At 43.7% G+C, this 11681-nt stretch overlaps 1 protein-coding gene across 1 annotated transcript; it reads right to left on the bottom strand.

The window, feature by feature from the left end:
- Positions 1-2823: 2823 nt before the first annotated feature.
- Positions 2824-7842, bottom strand: LOC308334391 (tubulin alpha chain-like). The gene is made up of 4 exons (XM_080791116.1): positions 7704-7842; positions 5719-5941; positions 4993-5141; positions 2824-3984 (listed from the first exon to the last, which is right to left on the bottom strand). The coding sequence occupies exons 1-4, from the start codon at positions 7704-7706 to the stop codon at positions 3010-3012; spliced, it is 1350 nt and encodes a 449-aa protein (XP_080647242.1). The 5' UTR covers positions 7707-7842; the 3' UTR covers positions 2824-3009.
- Between the last annotated feature and the right edge of the window lie 3839 nt (positions 7843-11681).

The raw sequence follows: 11681 nt of genomic DNA on the forward strand, positions 1-11681 counted from the left end.
TGCACACAAAGCCAGCCTATAACGCCACGACAACATCATAGCTTGCATCTGTCCCTATTCTTTCTCTGCTCTCGGGGCCTTTGATATGGAGGCATGGAGGTGCTGCTTTTCTTCTATCACCCTGGTTCCGTTTTCATACCAGAAGATTAATTTGGGATGGAGAGAATGGGACACAGACACCCCCCCCCCCCCTACGCATGGGCACAGCTGGCACAGCTCATGCAGATGGGCAGCTGGCTGGGGTTAAAGGTCACACTAGCATTCACAACACAGAATTAGAGATCTATACAGTAGAGTACAGTGTTGATTTCGTCGACTAAAAACCAAGACGAAAAATGTTCGTCGACCACCTTTTTTCACTGACGAAAACTAAATAGAAACTAAATTAAAACTATGCTATGGTGACTAACACTGAATATATTGACAATTTCGTCGTCAAATAAAAACTAGACTAAAATGTTAGGAAGGGACTATAGTGGACAAGAGATCCAGTATAAGTCATTTTACACTTGGTTGCATGCTGGAAATAGCCGATCTACAAACTCATGTTTCTATGTCAGTGGTTCTCAAACATTTTCATGTCAAGGACCCCCAAGAATATATGTACTTAGGCCACCGACCCCCATGTGAAAATATGTTGTTCCAGGGACCGCCCCCAGAAGCAAAGATGAGTTAAGAAAACGAGTTAAACCCTGTACCAGTACCTATCTGATGTCTAGAGCAGGGGGGTTTCAACAGGTGGTCCGTGGAGGTCCTGACCACGCATTTAATAATGTCTATTTTCCCCCCCCTTTCCACTAGTTGAGAAACCGTGAACTGAATGACCTGGTGACCTATGACGACCATCCATGTAGTCATTTACAGACGAGTTGGAGGTAAAGAAACTGAACAGAAAAAAGGGAGTTTGAATCTCAAGAGGTGGAAGAAGTGCACTCTGGTTGAGTCATTATTATTATTATTGGGAAATTATTAGTAGTCAATTGACTATTGGTTGAGAAACAGTGGGATGTTGTATACACATGGGATTTTTTTATTTTATTTGATGCAATTGTGAACAATAGTCAAGTGAGATTCATATCCATTGGCCAATCAAATGGTTCTCTGCAGCTCACTGGGATGCATAGCAAGTGTTAGAAAAGCACTAATCTTCTTAGCCCATATCCCCACCACAACACAACAGTGGGCCCCAGGTTGATTCTAAGTCCCCAGGTGGTCCCTGGTTCACAATCGGGTGAAACCCTCTCCCAGAGCAAGGGTCGGCAATGAAGTGCCATGTTTTCATTGTATTGTATAGTCAGAATGTGCCAAATCAACATTACTTTCAATTATGACACAGCCTAGGTCTCTTCCACTTGCACACTGAAACAAAGTGTTACCTGTGTGCACAAACACATGCTCTAGACGCACACACATTTTTACCAATACGCTTTGTTTTCCTTGTTATGTTTGTCCCCACAGCAGCAGGTTTCAATGGTTTTTTTGGCCCAAGAAGGAATCCAGCCAGTGACTACTTACAAGTCATGTAGTTCTCTAAAGTCTCCACAAGATGGAGACATTAACCGTGAATAAACAGTCACACAGGCCAAACTAAAATTAGCCCAGAAGTGGTTTAAAGTGAAATTCCATTTTAATGATGAAAGTGCTGTAAATCTTCAGCACTTTCTTGGCAGGGAATCATACCCCCCCCCCCCCCCCCCCTCCTCCTCCTCTGAACAATTACATCCATGTTACGTACTTACCTTAAAACTCCAACAAATTATTGTAAGTTGCCATAGTGTTTTGACACATTCTGAACAGGAAACCCTTTTGGTGTTTTAAGCATTGTCATACTTTAGCTATTGAAAAATAGCAGAGCTACAAGCTGATAGCGCGGCACTGAGTGCCATGCTACGAGCTTGTAGATCTGCTATCTTTGAAAAATAGTGAAAATGTGGCGTGTTAACTCAAATCTTTGCTTCTGGGGGGGGTCCCTGGAACAACATATTTTCAGATGGCTGTCAGTGGCCAATTACATATCATTCTGGGGGTCCTTGACATGAAAAAGGTTGAGCACCACTGACATAGAAACATCGGTTTTTCATAAAACTGTCATGATTTAGAAGGCATATGTTAAATTTCATTTGTCAGGCCTAAATGGGTTAAAGCCTTCCTGTTTGTTGAATAAAGCTACCTCAAATGTTACAGCTACTTGGTTTTAAAATATAACATATCTAAATATATATAAATCAAATAACCAAACATAATAAGCATAACCACTTCAACAATTAAGACTAACCACATTTTGTGTCATAAAAACTAGTGATGGGAGATCTGCACACACATCGTTATCGGCCGATTTGAGTTGTTTTTAGATTCAATCGGCATCGGTTCGATTAATCAATCAAGACCAACTAATTAATTGGTCAGTCTTTACAGATAAACAAGCCCAAAGTAACAGCTTGAACAGATCTACAAGCTCACAATATTAAATATAAAAAGGTATTAATAGTTAAATCTGACTTGCCTAAGCCTGCAGGGCAGACACCCTGTTACATGTATTTTTCAGAAAATTATTATCATTTTTTTCCCCGGCCATAACGGCCATAACAGCATAAATCAGATATATATTGTTCAGAGGAGGAGGAGGGGGGGGTATGATTCCCTGCCAAGAAACAAGAGTGCTGAAGATTTACAGCACTTTCATCATTAAAATGGAATTTCACTTTAAACATATATCAGATATTGATATCGGCCCATCCCTAATAAAAATATATTTCAGGAGTTCTCCCAGACTGAACAGAAACAGTGTACAAGTCAAACTAAGCATAAACCACAGATCAACCCTTCGTAGTACCCATTGGGTGCATTTAATCGTAAGTTACAATCACAGCAACGACGGAACAGGAGATTTGGGATCATCTCACGTCACAAGGCTCATTTTTCCAGCATATTTACTTTCCCGGGCTATAATAACGGCAAACCGGGGGGGAAACAGACAAACTAAGAGAGTGTCCTAGTCTATAGTCTAGTCTAGTACTCGTCTTCTTCGTCCTCGTCTCCCACGCTGTCGGCGCCCACCTCCTCGTAGTCCTTCTCCAGGGCGGCCATGTCCTCTCTGGCCTCGGAGAACTCCCCCTCCTCCATGCCCTCGCCCACGTACCAGTGGACGAAGGCCCGCTTGGCGTACATCAGGTCAAACTTGTGGTCCAGGCGGGCCCAGGCCTCTGCGATGGCCGTGGTGTTGCTCAGCATGCACACGGCCCTCTGGACCTTGGCCAGGTCTCCCCCGGGCACCACGGTGGGGGGCTGGTAGTTGATGCCCACCTTGAAGCCCGTGGGGCACCAGTCCACGAACTGGATGCTGCGCTTGGTCTTGATGGCGGCGATGGCCGAGTTGACGTCCTTGGGCACCACGTCGCCTCGGTACAGCAGACAGCAGGCCATGTACTTGCCGTGGCGCGGGTCGCACTTCACCATCTGGTTGGCCGGCTCGAAGCAGTCGTTGGTGATCTGGGAGACGGACAGCTGCTCGTGGTAGGCCTTCTCGGCGGAGATGACCGGCGAGTAGGTGGTGAGGGGGAAGTGGATGCGAGGGTACGGCACCAGGTTGGTCTGGAACTCCGTCAGGTCCACGTTCAGCGCGCCGTCGAAGCGCAGCGAGGCCGTGATGGAGGACACGATCTGGCTGATGAGACGGTTGAGGTTGGTGTACGAGGGACGCTCCACGTCCAGGTTCCGGCGGCAGATGTCGAAGATGGCCTCGTTGTCCACCATGAAGGCGCAGTCCGAGTGCTCCAGGGTGGTGTGCGTGGTCAGGATGGAGTTGTAGGGCTCCACCACGGCCGTGGACACCTGGGGGGCGGGGTAGACGGCGAACTCCAGCTTGGACTTCTTCCCGTAGTCCACGGAGAGACGCTCCATGAGCAGGGAGGCGAAGCCGGAGCCGGTGCCTCCGCCGAAGCTGTGGAAGATGAGGAACCCCTGGAGGCCGGTGCACTGGTCAGACTGTTGTGGAAAACACAAAAACACAGAGTTAGAGGAAACCCTGGAGTCCTGTGCACTGGTCAGACTGGAGAAAACACAAACACACAATTAACCCTAAACCCTGGAGGCCGGTGCACTGGTCAGACTGGAGAAAACACAAACACACAATTAACCCTAAACCCTGGAGGCCGGTGCACTGGTCAGACTGGAGAAAACACAAACACACAATTAACCCTAAACCCTGGAGGCCGGTGCACTGGTCAGACTGGAGAAAACACAAACACACAATTAACCCTAAACCCTGGAGGCCGGTGCACTGGTCAGACTGGAGAAAACACAAACACACAATTAACCCTAAACCCTGGAGGCCTGTGCACTGGTCAGACTGGAGAAAACACAAACACACAATTAACCCTAAACCCTGGAGGCCTGTGCACTGGTCAGATTGGGGGGGAAACACACTGGTCAGACTGGGGGAAACACACTGGTCAGACTGGGGGGGAAACACACTGGTCAGACTGGGGGAAACACACTGGTCAGACTGGGGGAAACACACTGGTCAGACTGGGGGGAAAAACCAAAAACACACAACTGTCTTTAGTCAGTTAATGCTGAAGTTAAGCTTACTTTTGCTAAGAAAGTGATGAATCCGTTCAGGACGGGAACCCCTTCTGGTGTTTTAAGCATTATTATGTTATGTCGTTAACTATTGAAAAATAGCAGATCTATAAGCTCATAGCGCGGCACCGAGTGCCGTGCTACGAGCTTGTAGATCTGCTATTTCTTTTTTGTTGAAAAATCTTGAAAATGTGGCGCAAATCTTTGAATATATTATATTCTTTCAGAGCCAACGTTTTAACTCAAATCTTTGCTTCTGGGAGGGTCCCTCTCTGGAACAACATATTTTAAGATGAGGGTCCACGGCCAAATACATAGTGTATAATCGTTGAGGTACTTCAAGGACCACCGATATAGAAACAGAAAACGGTCGTGATCTAGAAGACATCTTGGTATAATCCGTGGCCTCACCAGCTTCCGTATTCTCTCCAGCACCAGGTCGATGACCTCCTTGCCGATGGTGTAGTGTCCTCGGGCGTAGTTGTTGGCGGCGTCCTCCTTCCCTGTGATCATCTGCTCCGGGTGGAACAGCTGGCGGTACGTTCCTGTTCGCACCTCATCTGTGGATGGAAGGGTTTAAAAGGAAATGGTTGACTATAGCATTGGTACTTTTTGTTTTAATATATATTTTGATTAAAGGTTGCTAGTGATAGCCAGAGCCATCTAATTAGAAGAGTTACGACATTGAGGGGGCAGAAACCGAGCGCTGGAGCGCTGTTCATTCAGCGCTGAACTGAGACAAGCTGGAGTTGGAAATACATTGTTTTCAACGAGGGCGGCGCAAACAAGAGCTACTTTAAGCATGTGTGACAACATGACAACTGTTTTAAAGTATTGTACGGTGACAACTAAAGTCTCTGTAATGTTTATGTTGTACTATTACTACAAAACAATCTAAAATATAGCGATTTAAGATCATTAAAGCTGGGCTGTTGCCCTGTGAGTCCAATGCATTTCTGCCTATACTTCCGGTCCAGGACTTGTCCCCTGTTGGTTGTCCCCATTCTCAACAGAAGTCTATGTAGGAGAGCCCCCATTGGACTGAAGCCCCAGTTAGTTTGCGTAACTCCGTCTATATCTATATGGCTCTGGTGATTTGCTAAAAGCTAAATGGTTCAATTAACTATTAAAACTGACCAATGACGGTGGGTTCCAGGTCAACGAAGACCGCTCTGGGGACGTGCTTCCCTGCCCCGGTCTCGCTGAAGAAGGTGTTGAAGGAGTCCCCGCCCACGCCGATGGTCTTGTCGCTGGGCATCTGACCGTCCGGCTGGATGCCGTGCTCCAGGCAGTACAGCTCCCAGCAGGAGTTCCCGATCTGGACTCCGGCCTGGCCCACGTGGATTGAAATACACTCGCGCTGCACGGGGGAAGTAAGAAAGAAGGGAGTCAGTGTGATGGGTTTAACTTAACCCATTCTGACCTGAGATCAGATTCATACGAGGTTTCCACTGGACACACACTGGTCTGATCAACCCATTCTGACCTGAGATCAGATTCTAAAAATGTCAGTCGTTCTTCGATTTTTCCAAAAATAGCAGACCTACAAGCTCATAGCGCGCCACTCGGTGGCGCGCTATGAGCTTGTAGATCTGCTATTTTTCAATAGCTAAAGCATGTCATGATGCTAACACCAAAATGGGTTCCCGTTCAGAATGGGTTAACTTAAATGTACTACAAGAGAGACAATTATTCTGATGGAGGGAACATTCAAATCTACAGGGCAGGCTACACCAGTGGTTCCCAAAGTGGGGTCGGTCCGGGGACCCCCAGGGGTACCTGAGGGAGTTCCAGGGGGTCCCCATAGCTAAATGATAGTTTGGAAACCAAATGGATCATTATGGTTCTGTAACTCAGAGAGTGTACAAATTGTACACTCTCAGAGTTAAAATAACATTGATTTTTGGTGGTCTCAGAGATAGAAATACCATTAAATGGGGTGTCCGTAGACTAATGCATGTCAAACTGGGGGTCCCTGAAACAGGTTGAAAAGCACTGACTAGAGCCGTAAAAACCTTCTCTTATGGGGGTCCCTGGCATATCCTTTGAAATGGGGGTCAATTTGGGGGTCCTTGACATGAAAACGTTTGGGAACCACTGGACTGAAGAAAAGCAATTTGTACAAAAAAATTCCAGCTGCTTTTTTCTTCTCTCTGCCTTTCAAAAGGTGGAACTCGATGAATGAAGGCCCAAGTTCAACCTCCTCTCCACCACCACCAGAACAGGTAGACCCGGGTTTTGCATTTCATTTGCCAGACAAGTTCAGACAACTGAACTATTCAACTATAATCTCTAAATGCATTTGCATTTGAAAATGGTGGGAGGCAGCTAATACAGTCTAGCCCTTTGATCCTTCCCCAGTGAGCCAATGCACAGCAGCACCCTGACGTGACGTCTCATCCCGTTTGACCTGATCGTAATCACCATTCGGGTAAGCTAACACACGAGGTAGAACTTTGGAAGTAGAGGCTAAAGTTATACAACCATTTATGACAATATCAATATGGCTGCTGTTGTACAGTACAGTACAGTGCTGCCGCCATCCTAGCTGAAATCTCGGTGGGGCAGGGCCCGCAACGCCCGGAGGGGGTTTGGAAATATATTGTCAAATAAAATACATACAATACAATACGGCTGCCTTGAAAAGACACCTATTCTCTCAGGCTTACTGGATTATTAATATTATTATTATTGTCCTAAAAGCGTCTTTGTGTTCACGAAAGGCGCTATAATTCAAGCCATTATTATGATTATGCCTGGAGTATTATTACAAAAACAGAAGAATCCATAGCTTTTAGTTATATAGATGCTCATGTCATGACGTGGACCATTATAGTTTTGGACATACTCGACATCATAGCCAAAGATTTAAACTCTCGTAGATGTTTGTTTGTTTTTTTAATCGATTTAGACATTTTTAATATTTGTAGAGAAAAACATTAAATCTAAAATACATCTATTCTAGAGTCTAAAACTTTAGCCAGACAGACAAAGACGAGACAACTATATTCCACAATATCTCCGAATGCGGAAGCATTTGAAAATAGACAGTATATAAAGTCTGGCTCACGATCTAATGAATGATATCCCCAAATCATAACATTTAACAAACGGTCACTTACCATTTTTTTTACTTGACTTCGAAGTTATGAACGAAAAAGTATTTTTTTTGCTTGAGATGGACAACTCTCTCCCTTCTTCTCACCCAGACAGCCGCGTCTTGTTTGATCTGTCACTCCCTGTGTGTGTGGGTCTGTATGTATTATAACTCTATGGTTGACTCCCACAATTTTCAAAATGGAAATGCTTCCCGTCAGCATTCTCTGGCTGCACCACACGGGATTTAGTCTAAAAGCCCTCGGGGGCTTTTTTGTCAAAACTTTTAGCGCCATTGTTGTGTAATAATCGTACCACGTGGTACGATTATACAGTAGTACAGTATACTATACAGTATAGGCTACTACTACTAATAATAAACTTTATTTATAAAGCGCTTTTCGAAAACAATGTTTACAAAGTGCTTCACAGATGCTTACAAAGTGCTTTTGATTAATTGAAAATGGTGGACCCTCTTGTAAACAAGTGTAATGCGTTATGGTGTCGCTGTCGTCCACTCACAGCTAATTAACAGTCGTTGTATTGAGTTGTACTTGAAATGTACTGTAATTCTGCAAACTGTTAATACATCAATCAATCAATCAATCAAACAAACAGTGTCAAGGGATAACCAACAGCAATCAAATGAAATGCATAAAATAGACAGAATAAGACAATAATATATATAGAACCAAAGCATAATAGCCTACATATGTATATGCTTTGCCATGCATATTAATTTCATATACATGGACAGTGAGAATGAGCAACATGATAAATCTAAAGATAAAGGCTTTAGTGTACAAATATGTTTTCAAAAGTGATTTGAAAGTTGACACTGAGAACTTTAATATAGCTTTATAAGTACAGCCTACAGTTAAGTTATACTGTACTGTACTGTACTGTATTGTATTCACTATTGAATCAAAAATAAAACTAGGCTTAGGAATTAAGCCTAGCACGCAATCTAAACCTCATAACACGGTCAGGGATCAATTCACGTTGCTTCATGATTGGATCCGGTTACAAAGTTTTTTCCTACCCGATTTTGCACCAGTGCAAGGCCTGAGGGGTGGGAGGGCGAGAAGTGAACCCACCCTGTATGCAGATTCAAACACACTGCCATATTTACTATGACAGCAAACAACCTTTACAGTTTACACATACCGGATCTACCCGGAGTGGAGAACCTTTAGTGTAGAACCTTTACGCATACCGTACCTACCCAGAGTGTAGAAGGACTCTGTAAACAACATTTACACATTAGGCAGCGGTGGCAGAACGGTTTGCGGAGCGGTCTTGATACCGGAAGGTCGCTATAGTTCGTATCCACCGGACCGGCACGTTAAAATTACCACCGCTTTAGTGCCCTTGAGCAAGGCATTGAAATGTTCTATGAGCAGGGCCTGGCTGTAAACTTGAGCTTAGTCCAGTTACCCTGGGTAAACATAGTAACTTTGCTTTGCTTTGCTATACCGGACCTACCCAGAGTGTAGAAGGGTAATGAATGACACTCCCGCTGTAGTGTCAAAAATGTTTTGATGAATTGAACAAGGTGGACCCTCTTGTAAACAAATGTAATGCTTAATTGGGTCGTCCACTCACAGTCTTTGTATTGAGTTTGTGCTTGAAATGTACTGTAATTCTGCAAACTGTTAATACATATTTCAATCAATCAATCAATCAAAAGTAGACTATAGACTCTGCCATATACTCTTACTAGATTACTCTGACAGTACCTGATCACTGAGGCGTAAGCATAGAGGTATCAGTTATGTAAATCAAATATCTTTATAAATTCAAGGTTGATTTGAAAGTTTAAAAGAAATCACACCCGTGTGAAGTGAGGGGCACTCTTTTATGGCGCTCATTCATTGTCAATGGCATTTCATGTTTGTGGTGTTTGGGATAAAGACGATTTGCTCGTCCACATATATGACGTAGATTACTCCATTCATTGTCAATGGCATTTAATGTTTGTGTTAGGACAAAAATCTACAGTAGGCCTACTATAGCTGAATATACCGGTAGGAGGGGCTAGCGCCACTCAAATCTCATTCCGGCCAATCAGAATTTGCGTCCTCACCTTCATCTTCAACGTTTGTGTTACACAATGTTTGTGTTTACACGAACACTCAAACTTGTTTGTGTTCGGACAACGTTTGTGCACAACTGTACATACACCAACAGCTGGTCATAGGAGGGGCCCTCAAAAAAATAAAAAATAATAATCCAGATACATACACATTATTATAACAATGTAAGTACAATTTGAATAGTACAGTTGAATTTAATGCCTTTAACCGATTTAGACCTGCGCTCGATTCTACAAAATGTCTTCTAAGTCCTCAACCTTTTTCATGTCAAAGATCCCCAGGATTATCCCTAGGTATTTGGCCACGGACCCCCCATCTGAAAATATGTTGTTCCAGGCCCCCCCCCCCCCCCCCCAGAAGCAAAGATTTGAGTTAAAAATGTTCACTCTGAAAGAATATAGATTCCAAATTTTGATTTTTCAAAATCAAGCTATGAGCTTGTAGATCTGCCATTTCTCAATAGCTAAAGCATAACATAATGCTTAAAACACCAAAAGGGGTTCCCGCCCAGAATGGGTTAAACTTGATGTTGAGACACATTTTATTTAATATACCCATCTTGTTCTCTGAAAAATGGCAAAACAGTTACTGTAAGTAAGTCAGCAATCCCACCTTTGTCTTTTAATCAATGATGTAGAGAGATTATATTATTTTTATATGAGACCTTTTAACTGTCATAATAATGAATAGCCTTGGCATGCTATGCATATTTTTGTGACGTGAGGATTGAATCAGGACACTTTATTGTCATTAGAAAATAAAATTTTAATCTATGCAGAGTAACAAAGACATATATAATAAGGTACAGTTCCAAAGTAGATGCTGAAATACTGCTCGGGTTGATACGATCTCTGCATACTTTTCACAGCTGTTTGACAGCGCAACATCCATGACAGAAAGATCTTAGAAGTTAGTTTAAAAATAAATCACATCAAGTGATTAACGGGCATTGCATACACGTTTATGTATTATTATCATCATATATAAAGCAGTATAAAACAAATACAATAATGGACAGATGACAAGGCAAAAAAAGAACGCAACTGTAAACATTTTGTATATATATATGTATATATATATATGTGCTTTTCATGACGCCAGCGTCACCACAAATCGGGTCAACCGGTAACTGCCATCGTCAAGGCAGGGTATAAAAAAAATCAACGTTATAAAAAAACTGGAAAAAAAACTACTCCATCTGATGTACAATGTATTTGGGTATCAAATCCTAAAGACACTACACCTGTATATTTCAACTAGTATACACACATAGGCAAACTGTGCAACCATAAAAGCCTCTGTCGAAAGGCTGTGTCGTACAACAAAAGATGTGTTTTCAAACAGTTTGAAATGAATACACATAATGTGTCGTATGACATGACCGCACGATTTAAGCATGAATTAAGGGCCTTTTAGAAGTGAAGCGAGGAACGACAGGAACTCCTCCAGGTCTGGATCGAAGACAGGTCTCCTCCAGGTCTGGATCGAAGACAGGTCTGCTCCAGGTCTGGATCAACGACAGGTCTCCTCCAGGTCTGGATCGAAGACAGGTCTCCTCCAGGTCTGGATCAAAGACGGGTCTCCTCCAGGTCTGGATCGAAGACAGGTCTCCTCCAGGTCTGGATCAAAGACGGGTCTCCTCCAGGTCTGGATCAAAGACAGGTCTCCTCCAGGTCTGGATCAAAGACAGGTCTCCTCCAGGTCTGGATCAAAGACAGGTCTCCTCCAGGTCTGGATCAAAGACAGGTCTCCTCCAGGTCTGGATCAAAGACAGGTCTCCTCCAGGTCTGGATCAAAGACAGGTCTCCTCCAGGTCTGGATCAAAGACAGGTCTCCTCCAGGTCTGGATCAAAGACAGGTCTCCTCCAGGTCTGGATCAAAGACAGGTCTCCTCCAGGTCTGGATCGA

This window comes from Protomyctophum bolini, assembly GCF_963924005.1.
Source record: "Protomyctophum bolini genome assembly, chromosome: 19".
Classification (NCBI taxonomy): Eukaryota; Metazoa; Chordata; class Actinopteri; order Myctophiformes; family Myctophidae; genus Protomyctophum; species Protomyctophum bolini.